The 24,534-nt window shown below is 54.9% G+C and overlaps 1 protein-coding gene across 6 annotated transcripts in view; it reads left to right on the forward strand.

Annotated features, from left to right (window-relative positions):
• The window catches only part of BCORL1 (BCL6 corepressor like 1), a 65,343-nt gene extending 49,123 nt beyond the window's left edge, over positions 1-16,220 (forward strand). For 4 of the 6 annotated variants that reach the window (XM_031944992.1, XM_031944993.1, XM_031944990.1 and 1 more), the window contains exons 12-15: positions 9,626-9,703; positions 11,769-11,922; positions 12,058-12,174; positions 14,717-16,220. In XM_031944992.1, the coding sequence (XP_031800852.1) occupies positions 9,626-9,703; positions 11,769-11,922; positions 12,058-12,174; positions 14,717-14,996 (629 nt within the window). In that variant the 3' untranslated portion in view covers positions 14,997-16,220. The remainder of the gene's footprint in view (positions 1-9,625; positions 9,704-11,768; positions 11,923-12,057; positions 12,175-14,716) is intronic. The other 2 variants (XM_031944995.1, XM_031944994.1) reach the window with 1 other exon arrangement.
• Positions 16,221-24,534: the final 8,314 nt, after the last annotated feature.

Genomic DNA, 24,534 nt, shown 5'->3' on the forward strand with positions numbered 1-24,534 from the left:
GCGAACCATCATAGCAGGCCCAAATCGAAGCCACAAATAGGCTGCAACAGGTACTGAGGGACCTTTCCTAAGGCTAGCCCAACAGAGCAGGCAGCGTGTTTGTGTACATGTGTGTGTGTACACGTATGTGTGTGCATTCACATGATCTGGACCCCACCTCCAGCACCATCTAAAGCTCCATTTCCTCCCCCCTCCCCCCCCCCACCCCGAAGTCCCATTCCTTTTTGGAATGCCGCTGTGTTGGAGTCCGTTTGTTTCTTCCCAGCATCCTTGTCACCCTCTATCCCGATGGGTCTTTCCACAACTCCTTGAATGTGTCGGAGAGGAGTTTACAGCTGAAAGCCGATATTTCCTCAGCTTGGGAAGGTTTCAAAAAAACAAAAGAAAGCCCAAACTTTGCTCACACCTGTCCCGGGAGGGCCGCCGGAGCCCCGTCCCCAGGAACTAATCTTTAGGGATAGGGAACGTTTGCACGGCCTTTCCAGGTTGCCTTTAGGGTCCACCAGAAATTGGCCCCGGCAAAGCCCCTAGGCCTCCCTGCTCCTTGGCCACCTGGAGAGAGGCTTTGTGCCCGCTTGGAGGGACTTATCTTTAGGCTGTAAAAAGGTTCTTGGACTCGAGATCAAGGGACTTTAGTTAAAATCCCATCTGTGTCAACTGATACCCTGTGGCAAGAGTACCAGACTGCAGCCAAGCTAACCTGGGCTCCAGCGTGGGCACCAGCCCTGTGACCTCAGCCAAGCAAGTCCTCTCCTCTCTCCGGGTCTCCTCACAGGAGGCAGTTGGCTCCACAGATCTCAAAGACGGAAGAAGCCCTGGGACATTTTCTTTCTCTCTCCCCTGTGCCTCAGTTTCCTTCTCTGTAAAACTGAGGATGATAACCCCCCCCCACCACCACCACCCAGTTAGAAGTGGAAGCCATTCTCCTATGCATTTGGGGAGAGCGGCAGCTGTAACTCAAGAACTAGCATTTTGAATCAGTCTTTATTTGCAAAGAGATGGGATTTGGGGGGGGGGAGGTTGGTCTTTTTGACTAGAGAGAAGTCCTTGGGGCTGGACCTATATTGGAACCCTCAGGCCTTAAACATCCTCATATCCCAGCGTCCTTCTCCTTCCCATCTCTTCCTTGGCTACCCCAGGAAAGCACCTGGAGCCCTATTGAATCTGTGGGGTAGCCCCCCTCCCCCCCAGGCACATACTTTTTTTTCCCATTAGTCAAAAACTAACCCTCGGCCCTCAGTGAGACTGCTCCCCTGGAAGGGGGGGGGGTTGGTACGGCTCTGCCAGAGCCTTCATCGGGCATGCTCAGTTGGTATCTCCTGTTTTTGTCCGTCCCTTTGTGACATCACGGCTGGGTTCCCCCTGCCCTCCCCCCTCCAGGCCGGCTGGGCTCCTCCTGTCTCCGTCCCCGTTACTCCAAGTCTATGTGAGGGACTGTGTCGGTCATTCCTGGAAATAGCCCTCTGCGGGAGAACAGCTGTAGGTTGGGCAGCTGAAATGCTTGGGGAGGAGCCACAGGGAGCTGAAGAAGGCGGGTATAATTATAGTCACCATTTCTATACCACTGTCTGGGAGGTGAAGAGGACCTGGCTCATTATCCCCCGGCCAGCTGAGAAGCCCGAGGCTCCCAGAGTGCTCGGGGCCTCTGAGCAGAAGGGAACCTTTGATGGCATCTCTCGGTCACGGGTGCTGGCTTTTTCGCCAAGCCGTGGCGGCGGCGATTTTTTTTAAGTTAGTCTTTGTTACGAGAGATGGTTTCGAAAGTAGGAGAGGAGAATTATTGTCCGAAATAAGTGAGGAGAAGAGAGAAGGTACTGATGGAAATGAGTAAAAGTCCAGAAGAAATTGTATCCTAACTCCCCATTTTACAGAGAAGGAAACTGAGACCCAGACAGAAGGGCTTTATTTACCCAAGGTCACATAGGTGGTAGTAATGAATTGACAGAGGGAAGATTCAAACCCATGTCCTCTGGCCCCAAAGCCAGCCGCTTCTCTGTGACTTACCCAGGGTCACTCAGCTAATAAGTGTGAATCAGACCCATTAGCGCCCAGCTGAAAAAACACGACACTATGGTACCTTTCCTGCTGACCTGCCGGCCATGTGTGTTGTTGGGACCCCACGTGGAGTGACCCAGGGCAGACTCACTCTAAGAAGCTGGCCCTGGCGGGGCCGATCTAAAGCACTCCGGCACGATGCTATTGAACTAACCTTGTGAGTAGGGCAGCCTCAGCTTCCCCTTCCGTTCACTGGACTAACATCTCCCGGCTCCTTCCAGTTCTGACCTTCTAGGAGCCTCTGAGTTTCCACTGGCTTGTTCCTCTTGCGACTTCAAAACTGGAATCGTTCCCTTCGTCTCTCCCCCTTCCCCTTGACTCCCGCCCTCCACGGCACGGTTCCCCGGGTCCCTTCCCTTCCCTTCCCTAAGATAGCCACCTCTGTTAGGGCGTTCCAGGCAGAGGGGATCATTTGAGCGGACATACTGAGGCAGAATGTGAACTCGTACCACATCCCCAAAGATGGCCTTTGAGAGTTTAGCCTGTAGGAGAGATGTGGGGAGAGCCACATGTGCTCTTTTTAAATAGCCACTTTCAAGGGGAAGAGACTTTCTCTGCTCGGCCCCCTGGGGTCGGGACCCGGAGCGGTGGGTGAAAATCAATTAGGGGAATTGAGCCCCTCCCCATGAAAAGCTGGCCCAGAGTGGGATGGGTAGCTACCTGGGGTATGGAGAGGCCCACGAGCTGCCACGGACTGCCTGCCTGCCGGCTGGGCATGCTGGGAGTTTCTGAGGAGCCCTTCTCCTTCCTTCCTCACTTTTTCTCAATCTGTATGTGCCCCGAAGTGCACGAGTTTGTATGGAGGAAAAGAAGGTTCGTGAGGGAGGGAGATCCAGAGCACAGACAGATCTGCTCCTTGAAAAGGTGCTTGGGAATTGGGTTCTAGAGCCCCGCTCCCCCCACTGAGATAGCCTGGTACAATGGAAAGAACCCTGAAGTTTCAGGTGTTAACCCCTGCATTTCAAATCCCTGCTGTCACTTTTATAAGCTGAGTGCGTTTCATCCCGACCCCCTGTTTCTTCTTGAAGCTGGGTGACAACGTGGTCTTGTACAGCAGCTCCCATACTTTTTGCTTGTGGGATCCCCTTTCCCCCCTGAAAAATGATTGAAGACTCCCCCAAATGCTTTCTGGCTTATGGTTACTGATAGCCATATATTTGAAACAAAAATGTCTTAGTTTTTTTTTTTTTTTTTTTTTAATGAAAATAGTTTGGGCCTTGAGGATCCATCCCCTGAAAGGGTCTTAGGGACTCTTCGCTCTGCCCCGTCCCGGGGGTCAGTGTCCCTGTCACATACTCGGAGAACCACGGGCGTAACGGATGAGGCGCTGCTCTTGGACTTAGGAACACTGGGTTCAAATCCTGCCTCCAGGCACTTAAGAGACACATGAGCCTGGGGATGGTTATTACCTCGAGTTACCTCGAGATGCTGGGAGAGGTTATTGCCTCAGTTTCCTCATCTGTAAGATGAGACGGATGAACTTCACAAACGTGGCTTCTGAGATGCATTTCGGCCCTAGATCTCAGCTCCTACGTCCTCTGCTTTAGCACATCCCTTATGAGGGATCGATGTGCCAAGGCTTGTTTTTCTCTCGGGATTTGCTGCAATTAGTCTGGAATTCCGACTTTGCTCCCGACCAATTTTCCGCCATTGGTCTCGGTCTCCGTGACGGGGACGATACCACGCTGGCCGCCTTGCCGCGGGACTGTTGGGAGAATGTCTGGCAAGCCCGGTGTAGAAAGGACCGGGGATTGTCGCAGAGGATGCCATGCAGACAGACACCCAATCAGACGCCGAACACCCAAAAGTCTAATCCCCAAAGAGTCTCTTAGAATCCCTCCCTTTGGGCCAAATTACCGGCGAGGCATGTGACTAATTTTCCTTTGACCCCTGGAGGAAGAAAGCAATATCCAATCTAGACTAATGAAAAGAGACCAGTCTTTCCTCTTCTGTCGGGAAGAATCGGGGTGGGGGGAGACAGGGAGAACGATGAAATTAGATTTGAGGAAAACGGAACAAATCCCAGGGCCCTATTTTGGCATCCGTCTCCACGGCGGGGACTGTGTTTCGTTGTTACCGTTCCTTGCTTTGGGTTTTTGCACATTTTTCCTTGAGAAAGTGGCTCCTATGAGATAACAGGAACACTGAGAGGTGGTGAAGGGTCTCTTTTCCCCAAAAAATATAAGATTCCAGGGTATAAGATAGAGGCAGAGAGGAAAAGGAGATGGGGAGAAGAGAGATGGAAGAGGAAGGAAGCCAGTGGGATTGGGACCCGGGGATTTGACCTGACTTTATTTTCATGTATTTCTTTGTTGGTTTATTTTGCTGAGGCAATTGGGGTTAAGTGACTTGCCCAGGGTCACGCAGCCAGGTAGTGTTAAGTGTCTGAGAAGGGATTTGAACTCAGGTCCTCCTGACTCCAGCGCCATTGTTCTAGTCAGCGAGACGCCTAGCTGCCCCTTGCCCTGAAATGTGTAAGCAGGATAGAGACCCCAAGGAAGAAGGGGAACCTGCCAGACTTAGACAAGCCTTGAATGATTATAGCTCCTGAAACTGGAGTGGGAAGCGTGTCTAACAGAGTTAGGAGAGACCCGGATTCGAATTCTGCCCCCCACCCCCACCCCGATGCTTACTAACCAGGGGACTCAAGGCGAGTCACTTTTGTGAGCCTGTCAGATAGGGGATAAATGTCCCACCTCCCGCCTCACAAGTCCAGAAGGGCTAGAGAAATGGGAGGCATTCTAGCTTTGCAATCACCTCAGCCCTCCCCGGAAGGCGGCCCAAGGCTGTGTGTGACACCGGAGGCCCAGCTTTGGCAAGGCCCCCTCCGCTCAAGAGGCTTCAAGTGGAGGCACCTGGCGTGATGGGCCGGGCATCCCTCCTTAATTGGCTGACTATCGCCGGCCCGGGGTGACGGACCAGCCGCACCTCCGGCTGGCCAGACCTTTAATGAAAGCCGTGGCAGGGCTTCCATGTGTGGTGCAGGAGGTCACCCCCGAGAGGACAACAAGTGCAGATCCTGGAAGCTTCACAATAATAAGCGCCGCTGACATTTATATAGTTTGTATAGCACTTTGTACGCCGCCCTTTTGTCACTGCCAGAATCGAAGTCTCTGCCAGCTCCTGAATTCTGGCCTCAAGAGCTCTCCCAGTACTTAGCAGCTTTGTGACTTGAGCAGCGGGCCGAGTGTGGGCCCCCTGAGGGCAGGCGGCTGGGCAGGGCCAGCTGGGCCTTTCCTCTCATTGCCCCCTGAACTTTAAGTTGGGGCCTGTGATTTCCTCAGTACGGGAAGTGGGTGAATGAAAATTAACATGGAAAAAACCCAACATTAATTAAGCACTTAATATGTTCCAAGCACAAATGACAAAAATCTAGATTCTCTGAATTTAAAAAGCTCACATTTGAATGGGGGTCTGTCTCTCTCTCTCTCTCTCTCTCTCTCTCTCTCTCTCTCTCTTTTTCCTCTCTTTCTATATGCTCTCTCTCACCCTTTTCCCTCTCTATCTGTATGTTCTCTCTCTTTTTCCTCTCTGTCTGTCTGTTTTTTTTCTCTCTCTCTTTTTCCTCTCTATCTATATGTTCTCTCTCTCTTTTTCCTCTATCTATATGTTCTCTCTCTCTCTTTTTCCTCTATCTATATGTTCTCTCTCTCTGTCTCTCTCTCTCTCTTTTTCCTCTCTATCTATATGCTCTCTCTCACCCTTTTTCCTCTCTATCTGTATGTTCTCTCTCTTTTTCCTCTCTGTCTGTCTGTTTTTTTTCTCTCTCTCTTTTTCCTCTCTATCTATATGTTCTCTCTCTCTCTCTCTCTCTCTTATTCCTCTCTGTATGTTCTTTCTCTCTCTCTCTCTCTTTTTCCTCTCTATCTATATGCTCTCTCTCACCCTTTTTCCTCTCTATCTGTATGTTCTCTCTCTTTTTCCTCTCTGTCTGTATGTTTTCTCTCTCTCTTTTTCCTCTCTATCTATATGTTCTCTCTCTCTCTCTCTCTCTCTCTCTCTCTCTCTCTCCTCTCTATCTATATGTTCTCTCTCTCTCTCTCTGTTCTTCTTTCCTCTGCATTCTCTCTTTCCTCTTCTGTATGCCTCTCTTTTTATGCTCTCTCTATTTCCTCTCTATCTGTATGTTTCTCTCTCTTTCTCTCTGTCTGTTGTTTTCTCTCTCTTTTCCTCTCTATCTATGTTATTCTCTCTCTCTCTCTCTCTCTCTATTCCTCTCATGTTCTTTCTCTCTCTCCCTCTATCTATATGCTCTCTCTCCTTTTCTCTCTCTGTATGTTCTCTCTCTTTCCTCCTCTGTATGTTTCTTCTCTCTCTCTTTTTCTCTCTATCTATTATGTTCTCTCCCTCCTCTCTCTCTCTTTCCTCTATCATGTACCCTACTTCTCTATCTTATGTTCTCTCTCTCTTTTTCCTCTCTGTCTGTATGTTCTCTCTCTCTCCCTTTTCCTCTCTATATGTTTTTGTTCTCTCTCTCTCTCTCTCTCTCTCTCTCTCTCTCTCTCTCTCTTTTCCTCTCTTTCTATATGCTCTCTCTCACCTTTTCCTCTCTATCTGTATGTTCTCTCTTTTCGTATGTTTTTCTCCTTTCTCTAGTCATATGTCTCTCTGTCTCTCTCTCTCTCTCTCCTCTTTTTCTCTCTCTTTTTCCTCTATCTATATGTTCTCTCTCTCTCTCTCTCTTTTTCCTCTCTGTATGTTCTTTCTCTCTCTCTCTTTTTCCTCTCTGTCTGTATGTTTCTCTCTCTCTTTAGCCCTTTTTCCTCTCTATATGTATGTTCTTTCTCTCTCTCTCTTTTTCCTCTCTGTATGTTTTTCTCTCTCTCTTTTCCTCTCTATCTATATGTTCTCTCTCTCTCTCTCTCTCTCTCTCTCTCTCCTCTATATGTTCTCGCTCTCTCTTTTTCCTCTATCTATATGTTCTCTCTCTCTCTCTCTCTCTTTTCCTCTCTGTATGTTCTTTCTCTCTCTCTCTTTTCCTCTCTGTCTGTTTTTTCTCTCTCTCTTTTCCTCTCTCTATATGTTCTCTCTCTCTCTCTCTCTCTCTTCTTTGTTCCTCTCTTCATTGCTCCTCTCTACCTATTTTCTCTCTCATCTGTATGTTCTCTCTCTTTCCTCTCTGTATGTTCTTTCTCTCTCTTTTTCCTCTCTATCTATATTCTCTCTCTCTCTCTCTCTCTCTCTCTCCTCTCTATCTATATGTTCTCTCTCTCTCTTTTTCCTCTATCTATATTCTCTCTCTCTCTCACTTTGTCCCTCTCTGTATGTCTTTCTCTCTCTCTCTTTTTCCTCTCTATCTTATGTTTCTCTCTCTCTTTCTCTCTCTTATTTCTCTCTCTCTCTCTCTCCCTCTCTATCTGATATTTCTCTCTCTCTCTTTCCTCTCTTCTTATATGTTCTCTCTCTCTTTTCCTCTCTATGTTTCTCTTTCTCTCTCTTTCCTCTCCTCTTCTATGTTCTTCTCTCTCTTTTCCTCTCTCTATCTATATTTCTCTCTCTCTCTCTCTTTTCTCTCTCGATGTTATTTCTCTCTCTCTTTTTCCTCTATCTATATGTTCCTCTCTCCTCTCTTCTTCCTCTTCTCTGTATGTTCTCTCTCTCTTTTCCCTCTATCTTATTTTTTCTGTCTTCCTCTGTCTTCTCTCTCTCTCTTTCCTCTCTTCTATATGCTTTCTCTCTCACCTTTCTCTCTCTTCCGTATGTTTACTCTTTTCCTCTCTGCTTGTATGTTTTCTCTCTCTCTCTTTTTCCTCTCTATCTATATGTTCTCTCTCTCTCTCTTTCCTCTCTCTGCTCTCCCTCCTATCTATATGTTTCTTCTCTCTCTCTTTCTCTCTATCTATTCTCTCTCTCTCTGCTACTCTTTTCACATAACTTCTTGTGTACCATTTAGATGAGCCTCGCTGTTTCGCTCGTCTATTATGGCTCCCTCATCGTCTCTCTCATCTTCCTTAGATCTGTAGATTTCAACTCCTGTTGATTCCTACTCTGTCAAGGCTTGAGCTTCTCTCTCTCGAGTCCTCCTTCTTCCTACTTCACCCATGAATTTACTCTTTCTACAGTGCTCTTGGCCTTCTCTCTCATATGCCTCATAGTTGCTCCTCTCTCTTTCAGCTGGACTAACTCCCATATGTGACTCTCTCTGCTTCTCGTCTTTAGTTTCCTCTCTGTCTGTGATGTTGCTGCTTCACCCCAGCCTTTCGGTGCTCTACATTAATATTCTCTCTCTGACGGACCAGCTGACTCTTTTCCTCTCATCTGATGTCTCTCTCATCTCTTTTGTCCTCAGTTCTAGATGTCTTTGTTTTCACCACATAGTCTCTAACTACTTCCTCTCTCTCTCTCTGCTAGAAGCTTCTCTCTCTTTGTACACACCCAAGATTTCTCTCCCACTGGTGCCAGCGTTCTGATGGACCAGTGGTTCAGGAACAAGGTGGATTGGAGGCCATCTAATCCAGTAACTCCTCTCCTAGTCTTAGAAAGTTGCTCGGAGACTGAGGATCAGGTTTGAGGCCAGTCTCTGCACCTCCAAGTCGTGCTCGGTCCGCCCTCCTTGATACTCGGACCTCTCACCATGTCTGTAGACACTTTAAAAACTGCTTGTTGATCAGGGGCCATTTGGGGGCCTCGCTTGACTCGTCAGTATGGCACTCAGTAAGGTGCCTCCCTTCCTGTAGGGATTCTGTGATTCTCAAACATCCCATGATGGAAGTTCCTATTTCCAGAGGCCTTTAAGGTTTCCAGGGTACACACCGCAGCTCCTTGCTGAGGGGGCTGCTTCAGCCCCATGATGTCCATTTTGCGGAGGGTGGCCTTGGCATTCCAACACGTACCCAAAGGACGCGCCGGACCCAGAGCTGGAACTCAACCTCCCATCTTGTGACTCTGGCTCTGGCATTCTCTTTTGTTTTTTTTTTTTAGTTCATAGATAGATACATTGTGGTTCAACCCAACAGATAGATGCCTGCCTAACAATTCAACTTTTCAGTTGTTGATGGGAGGGAAGAAGGCTGTTTCTTTTTTACCTCCACCAGATAGCGTCATCCACACTGGCTTATTGTACCCAGCCAGATTCTTGCAGATGTTTCTGTTGATTTTATACACATAGTTGCAATAACTATTTCCCAGAATGCCTCACTCTCCTCAGCCTAGAATTAGCTTGCTCACACCCCCACAGGCCTTTTAAAGCCAAGTTTCCTAGCACCCTTCCCACAGTGCAGTGCTGCGTGTCTGAATAAAGCAGCATTGAAGACAGGGACCACACGGCTGTCTAGCCTCCGTTCAGGTATGCTTTGGGCCTAGTCGGTGGTGTGCTCGGAAACGGTTAACAGCCAGGTCTCCTGGGAAAAGAATACTCTGACGACAGCCTTTTCACTTTAAATCTCCATTTTCTCCATTGGTTTTTGAAGTCTTGACTGTCAGCCGGTAACCAAGCCTTGATTTGTGGGAGGTTTGCTGATTTCTGAGGGCTCAAGGCTCCAAGCCGGTCTGAGCTAGCTCAGCACGGCCCTGGTCCAAGGCCTTCCCACCCTGGCTCCTGGTGCTTTATCTCCTTCCTTTCTTCCCCCAGATCACCTTTTAGATCTCCAGGGTCGCCCAGAGGGTGATCCGAAAATGTCCTGGGACTTCTACAGCAGCTCTGTACTGGGTAAGTTCTCCCTGCCCCCACTGTGCCCCCCTTTGCTGGGCACCTCAGGGCTGGCTGGCATGGTTATGGCTGGCTACAGCCTGTCTCCCCTTCCCCCCGGCCCAGATTTCTCTCATACTCCTCCCCTTTGTTTCCCCCGTGTTCTGGCTCACTTAGCACATCACCAGGCACATATTAGGTGCTTAATCAATGTTTATGGACAGTTGCCCCAAACTCCGCTTTCCGTTCCCCCCCCCCCCAGCCGTGCCTGCCTTTGGCACTTTCGATGCCTCGACTGCCCTTGCTCCTTCCCCCTCAGCTTTCTTCTGGATAACCTTTCCTGGTTCCCTCCCTTCTTCCAAGAAATACCGTTATTAATAGTGCTCTTATTAGCTGCCTCCCCCTCCCCGCAGAATATACACTTGAAGGGAGTCTTTGTATTCCCGGCCTCTCACTCAAGTGAGCACTTACTGGATGCTTTTGCAGCTTTCAGTTGGGTTCTTGTGGAGCAAAATAATTGCGTTGGGATCATAGATTTTGAGCTGGAAGGGAGAATCCTCTCTTTTAACAGAGCAGGAAACTGAGCCGCGGGGAGTGGCATCAGAGATAGGATTGGGTCCCTCTTATTTCCCAGCTTCCATTCCATTCCAAGCTATGTCCACCAACCCCCACCCCAACCTCTCCTCCCCTGAGTCCCAGCTGTGTTGTCTAAATTAACCAAGTACGGGAGGCTTGGGGCCCTTTCCTGTGTTCCTTTTTTTCCTTCCTCTTGTCTCCCTTTCCCCTGCCATTGGCCTGAGTGAGCCTGGCAGTTTGGGGGGCGCTAGGCACCTCATTTCGTGTGGCTCTAAGGCTGGCTTCCCAGTCACTTTCCTTCCAACGGCCCCGGGTGGGCTGGAGTCTAGGCCACATCCTCCCCTTGTTATATGGAAAGGAAGTGTCTGAGGCCAGGGGCCGGGCTGGGATTTGAACTCGAGTCTCCCGAGTTGGACTCCAGTGACTTTTCTGTTCTTGTCCTGTCCCGTCACTCTCCAGCCTTCTCCCTGCTTCTGAGATAGTAATTACCCCCAAGCTCCCAGCCTCCTGACCTGAGCCCCATTGCCTTTTGATGCTAACCAGACCCCCAGCTAGGCTGGTTTGGGGCTCCCTCACTGGGCCAAAGACTGCAGGAAATTCCCCGAGTGTGGGGGAGGTCAGGGAGAGGGAGGAGTAGGCCTGCACAGGCCCAGTGCCATCTTAGCCATCCTGATGGGGGAGGCGCCCGGCCCAAGCTCAGGGTTTACCAGCCTTTGTTCTCAGTCCCAAACTGCCACAACTGCCTTCTTAATGGGCTGTAGGGTGGCAGAGCCCGTGGAGTCTTAAGCCCCTCTTTCTATGGAGGGAGAAACTGAGGCCTGGGGAAGGGCCCTTGGCCAAAGTCACGCTGAGAACTCCCGGCGGGATTTGAGACGTAGTCCTGACCAGCCCAGGGTGCTTTGGGCGTCCCTCCCTCCCCAGCCCTAGGAGATGGGCGAAGAGGGGGAGACGAGCATAGAACTGTTGGACTTAGAACTCATTTCTTCTGAAGGCCTGGGTCCCGTGCCCTCCCTTTCCCAACAAGGAGCACGGGGTGGGTGGGGAAAGGCCACTGGCTGGGGGGTCAGCAGGCCTGAATTCAAGTCCCGGCTTCCATTTACTTCCCGGGTAGCCTCGGACGACCTGTGATGTCTGTGGGCCTTAGTTTCCTCAACCGTCAGATGACAATGCTGAACGAGCTGCTCTTTACCGACCCCTCCGTCTCCTGGAAGACGCGAGGTCGGTACCCGGGAGCCGGATGTCCCTGGCCGAGTCCCTTGGCCCGTGGGAGCCTCAGTTTCTTCCTCTGATCAATGGGCACAGCAGTGTCCGGGCGTGCTCCCTGCCTTATAGGGCTGTGCGAGGAAAGGGCTTTAGCTTTCCCTTGCTGTGTGAGACAGGAAGGAGCAGCTGCTGCTGCTTTCTGCCAGGCTTGGCCTTTCCGGCCACTGACGTGCACTCAGGAGCCCGTGCCCTCGAGCTAGAGGCAGCGGGTCCTGGTTCTCCATGTGGATGTGTGCTCTCTTCACAGAGGGGAATGACGGGGCCAAGTGCGACCTTCTGGACAACCCCCCCGGAGTCTCGGACAATGACGAGGAAGACCGGGAGTCGGACGACTTCATATTCGAGTTCTCCGACAAGCCGTTGCTTCCCACTTACAACCTGCAAGTGTCGCTTTCCCGTGGGTGAGTGTGTGGGCGGCCCCCGCTGGGGGCTAGCCGAGGGCCTGGAGAGGGGGGCCAGGGATCCCTGCTCTGCCCTTGGGGCCTGGGCTTGCCAGTTACTTGCCAGTTGTCTGTTCAATCCCTGTGATATGTTAGGCCCAGTGCTGAGGGCTCCCAAGCCAGAAAGAAAACAGCCCCTACTTGCAAGGAGACATTACACGGTATTGGCCCCGATGGGCGGGAGGACACAAGCAAAGTTTGCCAATCTCTCAGGTACTCAAGCAATAGAGACGCTCGTTGCCGGAAACGGTTAAAGGGGGTCACCGGCTCTGCCGCCACTGGCGGGCCTGCCGGACCGCAGAGCGGGCTGGGGAGTGGTTCCTCACCAGCCGCTGATGCCCAGAGGCAGTTGCAAGAGGCCCACCGGCCGTCTGATCCAATCAGTTTGCTGAGCTTGGATCTCAATGCCTGCTTCTTCCCAGGAGGAGGAGGAGGAGGAGGAAGGAGACTTCCGGGGCGGGGGGAACCTCTACCTGAGGGGGCAGCCCGGCCCTCGGCGGGAGGCCAGCACCTCCAGACAAGCCTCAGAAGGCCCGAGCCCGGCCCCTTTGCCAGCCCGGCCACCCTTCTCTGGACACGCTCCAGCTTATCAGTGTCTTTCCTAAAATATGCTCTCTCCCCTCCCCCTCGCCTGAACCCAGCAGGCCAGCTCTGGGCTTCTGACCAGGCTCCTCCCCGGTTCTAGGCCCTCTGCCTCTGTTCCCAAAGAATAAGAGCAGCAGCTGTTCCAGCTGCTCTAGCCCGCATTTGAGACACGTTGACCTCAGGGTCCACCAAAACCCCCAGATCTTTTTCAGATAGACTCTTGCCCACTCGCAACTCTCCAAAGCGAAATTGATCTGAAACTGCATCAAGTCCTTGGTTGAGAACCAGATGGGAAGGTTTGGGTCATTGGAGCTGGTCTTCTTTCCAGAGTGGGGGCAGGATCTTAGTCAAGGGCACATAGGGGTTAGTGAAGCCAGCTCTAAATCTGACCGGTTCCCAGCTCTGAAGCTAGGGTTCTTCTGACCCTCGGGGTGCCGTGGATGGAGCCGAATGGACCCCATAAGGGTTACGGCTCCGCCTCCCTCGAGGAGGATGAGGAGGCGATCTCTGACTTGTCCAGAGACAGAGAACGACGACGAGAGGGAACTCAGGTAGCCGTCACCCTCGTGTGTGTTGTCTTACCTAAGCCCCTATGACCACTCGAGCTCTCCCAGACCGTTTCCTATTTGTCCTTGAATTCCCAACACCTAATCCGGTGCCTGGCATGCAGCAGGCATTTAATAAGTGCTTGCAGAGAGCATAGAGAATGGACATCGGGTTTGGAATCCCAAAGACCTGGGTCCGGATCCTTTGTTAGACACCCAAGGGCCAGTCATTTAACCATGCTGTGCCTCAGTTTCCTCATCTGCAAATTGAGAAGGGGGCCTCTAAAATGCCTCGGGGCTCAGAATCTGATCCTCCAGCATGATCCCCCACTCCCGAGGGGAGCTGCCCACGGGTTGTTGAATGAGCCCATCCAGGAGCCTAAAATTGGAGGGGGATGTTTCAGTCATGCAGAGGACACGTGGAAAGAGCACTTAAGGGGGCTAGAACGACTGTTCTTAACAGAACGGGAGTTCAGAACTCTCTCTCCTTCTCAGAGTCTCGGTCTCCAAATCTAGCCAGCCAGAGTTCTTAGAGAAAGGAACGGGGAAAAGGAAAAGGAAAGAAATCTGCTGAGCAGGTGGGATTATGGAGAAGCAGAGCTAAAGGCGGAGCTCTAACCACTGGGCCACAGCCCCACTTGCAGTCTCGCTTCTCCTTCTCCCTCTCCCCCCTCCCCAGACCAAATGGCCAGATAGGAGTAAAAATAGTCTCCTTGCTAACACCCACCAGTATCAGGTTTCAGGGGCTTATGGTCCTTATTCTTCTGGGCGGACATAAGCTGATCCCTGAGGGGGGGTGAGTGCTAGGATAGTGTTGCATGGTTAATGAATTCCTGCAGAGTGGCCCCCACCTCCCATTTCCCACCTCCCACCTTGCCCTCAGAAACCAGATCTTTGGCCCGAGGCAGTAAATGGGCTGGGGGCCTAGCCCAGGGAGTTAGAGCTAGGCAGCTCTCACCGCTTTCCTCCCTCCCTCCCCGCTCCAGTGTCCCGGCCCGCAGCTGTAGGACCCTGGGTGCCAAATGGAGCCCCTTTGGAACCAAGCAAATGATTGCCATGACAGCTTTTGTTGTTCTTCACAAGTTGGTGACGGGGAGAAAGAGGGAGAATTCACCGCAAAGGGAAGTTTGGTCTTTGAGGTTCAGAGAGAGGGGGTCTCCTAGGGCATCCAATCGGGAGCCTGGAAAGCTTTGGAGACCACCAGAAAGAGTGGGAGCTGGGGGAGGTGAAATTAGCCCCATTTGAAGGAAGAGGCAGTAGATTGTGAGGTGAGGGAAATGTGGTCAACCCTAGATCACCGGGACTCCCACAGAGTCTTTCTTTCCATGTGTGTGTTGGGGGGGGGGTGGCCCTCTCCGTAGTGGACCTCCTTTCTGGTTGGAAAGACCAGCTCCGACCCAGACCCCCCTGGCAGGCGGGCACGATCCCACCCCTGGCTGGTTCTCACGTCTCTTCCCCCCCAGCCCCGTTAGAATGGGTGTCGGCCATAAGAGAGCTGCACGGCCCTCCCCGTGGTACTCTGGACCGGGCCACGTGGACGGCCTCCCAGCATTCCCTTGTGTGGCACCCATGGCTCCATTTCTTCTCCCGGCCAACCTGTCTTCCCTGTGTCTGCTTCTCCGAAGGCCCTGCAACTGGTTCCTCTTCTCGGATGTCCTGAAGAGACTGAAGCTGTCGTCCCGGATATTCCAGGCCCGCTTCCCGCACTTTGAAATCATCACCTTGCCCAAGGTGGAGTTCTACCGGCAGGTGGTTTCCAGCCAGCTGCTCACCCCGGCCGAGAGACCGGGTGGCCTCGACTCGGGCCCCATGAGCAGCACTGAGACTGTCGAGCTGATCCGCTACGAGCCCGAGTTGCTGCAGCTCCTAGGGTCTGAGGTCGAGTTCCAGCCCTGGAGCAGCTGACGGGCTTGCCCGCCGGCCTGCTTCCTGGCGCCCCCTCCTCCGGCCTCCCCCCCCCCGCCCCCTCCCCTTTTTTTCGGACTGACTGCAGTATGAGGCAATAATACGGACCAACTAGAAGCAGCCTTATCGATGCCAGCATTAGTGACTGGAGTGTTTGGGTTCAGATTCCCTCTCAGCTCCCTCTAGTTGTGCTCAAAGGGGGAAAAGACGCATCAGAGAGGACCCGCAGTGACTGTGAGAGGGGGCGGGGTGCCCTCCGCTCAGCTCACTTCACCCTCCTAGGCCGGGGACCCGGCTCTAGGTGGGCTCAGGGATCCCCGGGCCGAGGGAGACGGACCCAGGTCCAGTTGGCGGTGCCAGCCCTGGTGGAGAAATTAGAAAACTCTTTCTCTAGCAACAGGCCCCTTCCCGTATCTGCCTCCATGTCTTCCATACTATTTATTTAATTAGTATTTAATTTGTATTGTTTCCTTGGTTTCTGAGAAGTCTGTATCACTGTGATGATTTGAGACATCATCTTGAAGGAGGGGCTTTATTCACTTTTTTTGTTTTTGGTTTTTTCCTCCTTCTTTTTTTGGAGAAGCCCCGGGAGGTGCCCCCCGCCCCAGTTTCCCTCCCCAGGCCAGACCTTTGGGGCTTCCCGGTAGGAGAGGGAAGCTAATGGCCATCTGGGAAGCCCAGTGGGGGGGGGGGCAGAGCTGTGTGACGCTGTCTACAAGCACAAGGGGCTTGGATCCAAAGGGTTGCGGATTTTCTCCCGCCTACCCTTCTCCCTAACCCTGTCCCGCTCTTGGCTCACACGTGCTTTCCAACAACTCTGCCTTAGCTTAGTTCTGTTCGGGGTGAAGAGCTAATGTACTGCTATTACAAAAGGGTGGTGGAAAATGAGTCAGGGGGGGTGCCAGGACCCTTCTTCCCTCCTTCTACCCCATCTGTCCTCCCTCTCGTCCTCTGCCCTCCCTCTTTGCTCTCAGTGCCCATCCTCCTGTGCCTTCCTCTCCCCACTGTCCCTCATCTTCAATTCTCTTCCCTTCCCTTAGTGCCATTCTCCTCTCCACCCCTCCCCACTGCCATTCTGCTCTTTCTCTTCTCTCCCCCCCTTCCTTCTCACTCCCCCACATTCTCTTTTGACGCCTTCATTAGGCTCCCTGACCCCTGGCCACATGTCGCCTCCAGGACTCAGCTGTTTCCCAGGCAAAGGCAAGAGAAACGTTTCTCTCCTCCCCACCCACCCACCCCCAGCACAGCCCCAACTCCACCGGCTCCAGCTGCAGGTTGGCCCTTCCAGGCTTCCCTTTGGAGGAGCCCTCAGTCCATTGCCCCCCCCCCCCCGGCCCCCCTTCTCCACCTACTCAATTCCCTTTCTCAAACACCCAGATGGATATGAGCTTGTTACTTTTCTATGGACTGCTATTTTTCAGAACAGTTCTTGGGGAGAGAGGGTGGCCCCTCCCTGGCCTTCTCTGGTTGTAGATGGTACAGTTTTATTGTACAGGTGCTAAAACAAAAAAGAAAAAAAAAAAAAAAGAAAAAAAACACACAAAAAACACAAAAACAAGTAAAAAAAGAAAAAAAAAAGCCTCTCCAAAAAAAAAAAAAATTGCCCAAGTTTGAGGATGGGACAATCTGTTCTCTGGAGTCTCCTGACCCTAGCCAGGAGCAGTTGTGGTGAATTTTCTTCGTATTGTCTTTATCCCCCAGTGGGCAGCCTGACCTCCCCTTATCTGGGACCTCCCCCATCTCTCAGTCTCTCTGGGGCCCTCTGGACTCAATCAGCTTTTAAAAAAAAAATCCTTTTTCTTTAAAAAAAAATATATATATTTAAACATATAGAGATATTTTTAAATATATATATAGAGACATATATAAAGCTGAGGGTTTTGGGGTTTGAGTTTTTCTTTGGGGGTGTCTCCGGTCTTGTTTTTTTTTTTTTCCTTTTGAAAGGTTTCGTCCTTTTCCTTTCGCATTTGGGTGTGTGTTCTGGCTGCTCTCTCTGTTTGGTTATAAGCAACAGGCTGTGGTGTCAAAAACACATTTCTATACAGAAAAACCTGTATCAGGCCTCATGTCTTGTGTGGCTCCTTTTATTCTTGATTCTTCTTCTTTCCTCGCCCGCTCCCCCCCCTCCCAGACCCGGTACTCGGCACCCTATTGTGTTCGGGACGCTCCATCCCTCGGGGCTGGAGAGCGGGCCACCGGGGTTCTAGCTGGGCGGTGATTGGCAAAGGGGACGAGAGCGGCCAGCAGGGCTTGGGGGAACGGGGCTGGCTGCTGTGTGTGCATGCGTGCGTGTGTGTGCGCGTGTGTGTCCAGTTTTCTTGGGGGTTGGGGTGGGGGGGTGGGCAGCCTGGGGATGCATTGATTTGCTTGTGTGTTTCAAGCATTCCTTGGTTACCGTGGAGATAGCCTGATTCCTGCAGCCCAGGAAAGAATGGTTCTGCTCCTCTGTGCAGCAAAAGGGGGGGGGGGGGTCCTAAGGGCCGGGAAGGGGGGGGGGGCTGGAGCTAGGGAGGCATTTTCTGTCCTAGGCCAGCAAGCTCCCCCCACTGCCTCTCATCCTGCTATCCACATTGCCCTTTCCTTGGGCTTTGGGGGTTCGGCGGGGAGAGGGGGGTCCTTCAGCAGCTCCTGATAGAGCAGCCACTGGCTCTCCAAAAGTGGGTTCCTTTTTTTGCCCGGCCCACTCAGGTTGCAGATCCCACTCAGCCCACGGTCCCAGTGCATGGGAGGAGAATCGGGGTCCGAGTGTGAGCCAGTGGCTCTCATTGTCATCCTGGGAATCCTGGTCCCTCTGGGCTGAGCACTCCTCCCGGGATTCTAGGGATTGTGGGCCCTTCTGCATCGAGGGAGGTCCAAGGGAGAGGCCCCGCCCCTCTTCCACCATCAGATGGCACCCAGAAGTTCTTCCTCTCCCCAGGAGACTCAAGTCCAGCCCCCCCCCCCCCCCATGCCCGCCCCCCCCCCCCCCCCCACAATGTCCGAGCTGCTGGGATCTTCAGAACAGCTTCCGTGCCAGTCACTCACAGCGCACCTCTGTGAACCTCGGTTTCTTTCTCTGGAAAATGGAGCTTCCCTCCGGCTCCAAACACAAGGTCCTCTGGGAGATCTCCAAGCCACAGAACGAAAGTGATAACTGATAAAAGTGGCCGGCCAGCCCTCCCCGCCTAGCCCAGGCGATTCATTTCAATACAATGAACATTCTGAAAAGCACCTACTCCGCCTTGATACAAAGGCCTGGTGAGAGGAGATGAAAGGGCGAGTTCGGGCAGCAGTGAGGCCAGTGGGGAGTGGGGAGCGGGGGAGAGGGGGTAACGGTGCCAAGCCTGGTGAGGGGGGCTGAAGCCAACTTGCCAGGGGCTTTTAAGGGCCGGCTGACCCGCTGTTTTAGCCCTGAGGCAGAGGGAGGATCGACTTGGAGACAGATCCCAAAGTGGAAGGGGGGGGAACACCCCAAAGATTCACAGCCCCGGGGCCTCTGTTAAAACGCTAAAAACATGGACACCTCCCCCCTACCCCCCCCCACCCCCGCCCTCTGAGGGTCAAGCCCAATGACAAAGAGCTTTGCGGACAGCTGGGGAGCTCGAGCTGGATTTTCCACAACAGCTGGAGAGCCAGGCTACTTTCAAGTAATCCCGGGTGGGTGGGGGCTTTCAAAATTAACCACAAACCCACGGGAGTCCTCGCGGTTCCGCAACCTGCACATTGATTAAGCACCTACGGTATGCAGAGCCCCGCCGGCCCCGGGGAGGGGCCTCGATCTGGGAGAGAAACGGCACAAAAGAGATTAAAACCAGGGGGGGACAGCTGGGCAAGGCGGGAGCTGGAGGAGCTACCGTTTGCTTCGATTTTGGAGGGAGTCTAAGGGCTGGAGGGAGGAAAGAGAATTCCGGGGCGTTTTCTTAGGGGCAGTAGGGGGAAGGGGGCAGGTTGAGACCGGGTTGAAAAGCCAGGGGAGCCAGATCGGGGAGGACTTTGAATGGCCGGCTAAGGAGTTTGCCTTTTGAACGTGGAGATCATAGTGAGCAGAACGTGGGTGCCGAGACAGCTTTCACAGTAGAAAGATCAGTCTTTCCCGGCTCTCTCTAGAAGGTTGCACCGGCCCAGCTGGAAGACTCGTCTCTAAGAGACTGCTGAGATAGCCCAGGCAGGTAGTAAGAAAGCTGCTGGCCAGGGGAGGAGAGGGGAAGGAGGAGGGAGGAGAGAGTGTTGCAGAGAGGGGATTGGCAGGATTTGGTGGCCGTCTCCCAGACGGAGGAGCTGGGATCTGGGTTCAGGAAAAACCTGGACTCGACTCTCTTCTCCCCCCCCCCCCCCCCCCCCCCCCCCCCCCCCCCCCCGCACCGGGTGACCTTGGCCAAGTCCCACAACTCGCTTACGGAGTTCATAGAAAGTAATGGCCGGGCTCCAGTGAGCCAATGTCAAATGTCTCCTAAATTGGGGAGCGCTGTAAGAAATACCAGCGCTCCCCAATTGAGGACGAACTACTGTCAGTAAATCGCGGAGCCCTCTTCATTCATAAACGCCTCCGGGGCAGTCTCTCCAGGGCTTTGGTGGTTTTGTCGTTGTGTTTTTACAAAGCGCGCTTCTGCTCACGACCCCTCCATGGCTCCCTGTTCTCGGGGAACGTGGAGCCCGACTTGGAGAGGAAAAGGATCCCGGATCCCGAGAAATGACAAGAAATGCAAAGGAGAAGGCAGGGGAAAGGGGGGGGGCGGGGATTGGGGGCGGAAGAGATCAGTCGGGGAGGGAGAAGGGGCAGGGAGGTAAGTTTCTCGAGCCGGGGCCTTGAAGGGCAAAGGCTCGGAGGTAGGAGACAGGAGAACAGCTGGGAGCCCCCTAAGAGAGCCAGGGGCCCGGTCCGAGACAAGCCCGAACCGGAAGGGGGCGCTCGGCATGGGAGGACGTCAAATGCCAGAATTAGTGGCTGATGGAGTTCCCGAAATTCGTGGCCGATTTGGGCCGCGCTCGCTGGGAAGTTAGCTCGCCAAGGGGGAGCCCGGGCCGGGGGGCGGCCGGACGGAGGGAGGCGAGGAGTTAGTTGCGCCTGGGACTCGGGGCCGGGTTCGAGAGCCGGCGCCGTCCAATGGGAAGCGGCCAATAGGCAGAGCTCGTGATGCGGGGCCCGGCAGAGACGGGTTTGGGAGGCGGCCGCCGAGAGAAATAATTGGACCCGCGGGAGCAGATGAGATCAGATGAGATCAGAAGCCGAGGGGGAGGGAGAAGACGAGCCGCGGCCTGGGGCGGGGGGGAGGACACCCACGCTCAGGGGGCGGGGCGCGATGACGGGGAAGGGGCGGGGCTCCTCCCTGCCGCGCCCCCCGGCCCCCGGGGCGAGGGCCTGGGACTGCGCGGGCGCGTGCCCGGGAGCGGCCCCCCCACCCCCACCCCTAAAGCACCCCCCCCCCTCACCCACCCCTTCCCCCCAGGCCGAGCCCCGCGACTGCCGGGCCCACGGGCCCAGTGCGGGGGGTGGGCCTAGGCCAAGCATCTCCAGGCGCTCGGGCCCGGCAGAGACCCCGGGGCCCCGGGAAGCCAGAGGGCAGAGGCGGCGGCCCGAGAGCCCGGCCAGGAAGCGCGCGCCCGGAAGCCTGGGAGGCGGCCACGTGCTCGGCCGCGGCCGGGAGGGGGAGGTGGCGGGGAGGGGGAGGACCAATCAACGAAGCGGCCCGGGGCGCTGTGAATTCCCGGTTTGGGAGACTGGGGTGGGGGGAGAGGAGGGGGAAGAGAAATGGAGGGAGGGAGTTTCCCAGCCTCGTAGACCGCCCCCCCCCCGTCCCCGGCTGAAAGGGGCCCCGGAGGCCGACTCCCCTCATTTTACAAAGAAGTACACTGAGGCCCAAGGAGGAGAAAGGGAAGGGAAGGGACTGGTCCAAGATCACCCACTACGCGTCCAGTAGGAGCTCTTATCCGACGGGGCAATGCCGTGCTCCGTCACGGGCCGCCCCCCGTTCTCAGGTTCTCCCCGTCCCCAGTCTCTTCTCCCTATCGCTGGCAATCTGGTTTTCCAACCCGGCACTCAACCACAGAGCCGGGGAAATGGCCTGAGATCTGGAGCTTTGAGTTCGAATCCCAACCGCAGGGCCTGAGCTTCCCTCTCTGAGTGTATCGTGGTCTCAATTGCATTAGGTTTAGGAAGCGCCTACTATGTGCCGGACCCCGTCTGGAAAATTAGCCCGGAGGACCGGCTGGTTCTGGACTGGAGAAGGGGCTTGGCGGGGGCCGATGGGCCGAGGGAAAGGAGGGGGGGCGGGGATCCCGCCTTCACTTAGCAGAAGCGAGATTTCTTCCCGCTTGGCTCCTCGGATTAAAAACTCGACTCCAGAACAAATGGCTTTAGCCAGGAGAGCTGTCCCGGCAGGAAACGGGACGGAGGGAGGGGCCTTCACTGGGGGGCCGTTTTCAGACGCGGGGGGGGGGGTTCCTCTCCGCTGCGCGGCCTCCGCCTCCAAGGTCCCGGTCCCCAAAGTCCCAGCCGCCTTTTCACTTGGGGATCTTCTAGGATCTAGAACAGATCGACATTTCTCCGCCCTCCTCATCCTCCTTGACCTGGATGCAGCTCTCCGCTTCGCTTCCCTACTACTGCCCTCTCCTGGCTGACTTCCTCCCCGTCTGACCCTCCTCAGTCTCACTGGCTCGTCTCTCCCTTTGTCCCCCCACCTTTAGGTGGGGGGGCTCTCTCCTGAGCATCTCTTCTTGCTCCCAGCCGTCCAGTTATCTCCGCGAAAATGAGTCCCACATGTGATCCCAGCGTCTGTGAGCCCCCCAGCGGCTGAGGAGGGCCTCCTGATCTCCCTGCGCAGCTGCCGCGCTCCGGGCTTCCCTCCCTGCGCGGAGTGCCATCATTGCCCCCGCCCCCCCTCTCCCTCAGGCTTCAGGTTGGGCACATTTCAGTCAGCAGACTTCCCTCTCCAGTCTAGAGCGCCATTTCCCTGGGGGTGCGGTCACCGAGCACCCCAGATGTGGAGAGGGGCTCCAGGCTTTTAGGCTCTTCCACCGGGCAACTCGTGACACCAGCCAGATGTTTCAGGCCTCTCTGACACCTGCCCGGATCCACCGGCCCAGTGGAAAAGGGAGCGTGTGTCCTCTCCACCCGAGGACCCTTGGCTAGTGGGCCGCTCAGTGAGCAGAAGCGAGGCCGGCGTGGCCCCGAGGCCACGCTCAGGATAGCAGGAGAGAGGGAAAGGAGGCATGTAGGCAGAGCCAGGCCCCCCTCCTCCAAGCTGCGGCCCGAGCCGAGGCAGGGAACGCACCCGGGTAGGGACGCATGAGCTGGGGACCGGCGGCCTTGGAGGATGCCGAGGACAAAGGGAAGGTCACGATCCAGGACATGGGAGGAATCGGAGAAATCTGGAGCTTCCAGAGTTCCAGGGAGAGCTAGGGCCCAGTAGGGAAAGATAAGGCCCAGTGGGGAGAGCGAGGGCCCAGCAGGGAGAGCTAGGGCCCAGCAGGGACTCTTCCCAAGCACTAAGCCACGGGGGATGGAGGGATCAGGGAAGCTTCTGCTTGGAGAAGACCACGGCTGAACCTTCTTTAGCATGTTTTGTAGGGTGCTCTCCTCTCCAGTCCAGCTGAGTGTAAGGATCAGTATCCCCCCCCCCATTTTACAGATGAGGCTTGAGGCTCAGAAGGGGGAAGAGACTTGGGAGGTGTCACTGAGAAAATAGCCAAGTCAGGACTGGAACTTGTTACCAAAAGCCCTTGTAATCTGGCTTTCCATCCAAGTACCTTGTAACTGCTGCCCCAATCATGTAAAAACTTCTCTCTTCATGTCATTCCCGTTCTCAAAAACCTTCCGGGGCTCCCTATTGTTGGCAAGATAAAAAGGGAACTTTTCAACGTGACATTCAAGGCCCTCCACAATCTGGCTTTGAGTTACCTTTCATTCCTTAGTGTATATTTCCCAAGGCCCGACTAGATCCGGGCCACCCTCTCCCACACTGCTGAATCGCTCGGCCTGTCTCCTACGCCCCCTACGCAGGGGGGCCTGGCTCCCACAAAGCTCTCCCAAGCTCTTCCCAAGGGGCCAAGGCCGACGATTGACCCAGCTGGGTGGGCATTCAGGAAGGGGCCGGAGCTGATTCCTCAGTTTCCCCATCGCCACTAGCTTCCGGGACCAACTCTCGTTTGGAGGTGAAAGCCTCTGGCCGCTGTCTTCCCTTATTTCCCTTCATTAAACCCGGCTCTACTGAGGTAGACTGAGGCCCGGCTGCGGCTCTCCCTCCTCAGCTCCTCCCCCTCTTTCCCCTCAGCTCCGGAGAGTCCCCCCCCCCCCCCCAGCCGTGCTTTCCTGTTTGTCCGGCGGCTCTGCCCCGGGTGAATCTGGGGGTATTCTACCAGTTAGGTGTTGCAGCTCTTCCCCCCCCACACACACACACAGTCACACCCCCCCCACCCCCACTCCCCCCCACCCCCGCCAGGAGAACTCCCCCCCACACTCACACCCTATACTGTCCTGGAAGCCCCGGGTGCCTAGAACATAGTCAGCGCTGGAGAAAAGCTCCTTGCATTTGAACAGGCTCCCGATGGGCTTTAGGCACTAAGTCAGTCCTACAGCGGGGGGGGGGGGGGGGGGGGGGGGGACTGAGGCCCCGAGAAAAAAAGAGGGACACACTAGAGGTGGGCGGGTCCTTGGAGCGCTCCGAGGCAGGGATTCCCCGTCACAAGGGAGGACGCTCAGAGGCCGTGTGTGTGTGTGTGGCCCAGCCTCTCATTTGACAGGGAGGGAAACCGAGGACCCCGGCTCAGCCCGCGCATCTAGCCTTGGACAAGGCCTCCCCGGCCGTCTGCTCCAAACCGGCGACTTTCCGGAGGAGGCAACCGCGGGCCGGGGCGGAGGGGACTTGCATAAGGTCACCCCTCGGCAGGGGCTGGGAGGGTGCGACGCTAGAACCCCGGGCTCCGTCTTCCGGCCCAAAATTCGGAGAAGGGGCCGCCTCGTTCCTGACAAGGGGCCGGGCGGAGCTGAAGGGGGGGGGGGGAGGGGGCACCGATTAGGGACCTCCGGGGATCAGCAGGGGGGGAGGCCGGGAAGGAGCCTGCTCGGAGCCGGCCCCACCCTGGCCACGCCCAGCTCCGAGCCCAGCCCAGCCCATCACCGGCCCGGCAGCGCCACCTGCTGCACGGCCGCCGTCACGGCAACCGGGCAAGGCCGGCCTCTCCCCGGCTTCAGCCTTCTCCGGCCTCCTCCGCCCATTTACCCAGAAGCGCGGGAGGCTGACTTACTTCCCTCCCCCCCCCTCCGGCCTCCTCCGCCCATTTACCCAGAAGCGCCCCCCCTGCTTTTCCATCAAGGGTTCGAGCCGTGTGACACAAAACCCGGCAGTCAGGCCTGCCCGGACTGTAGACTCGCTGACGCTCCCTCCCGATGATCTTGCACCAGTCCTTTCCCTTTAATGGTCAACTGCCCTGCCTGCAAAATGAGGGAGAGGGGGAGGGAGGGATGAAATCCATGTTCTCTGCAACTGATCTCTCAGGGCTGCTGTTACCGGCCCGGGGACCCCTGGGGAGGCAGGCGAGCGCTCCGGGATTCCCGGTACCG

This window comes from Sarcophilus harrisii, chromosome X (assembly GCF_902635505.1).
Source record: "Sarcophilus harrisii chromosome X, mSarHar1.11, whole genome shotgun sequence".
Lineage (NCBI taxonomy): Eukaryota > Metazoa > Chordata > Mammalia > Dasyuromorphia > Dasyuridae > Sarcophilus > Sarcophilus harrisii.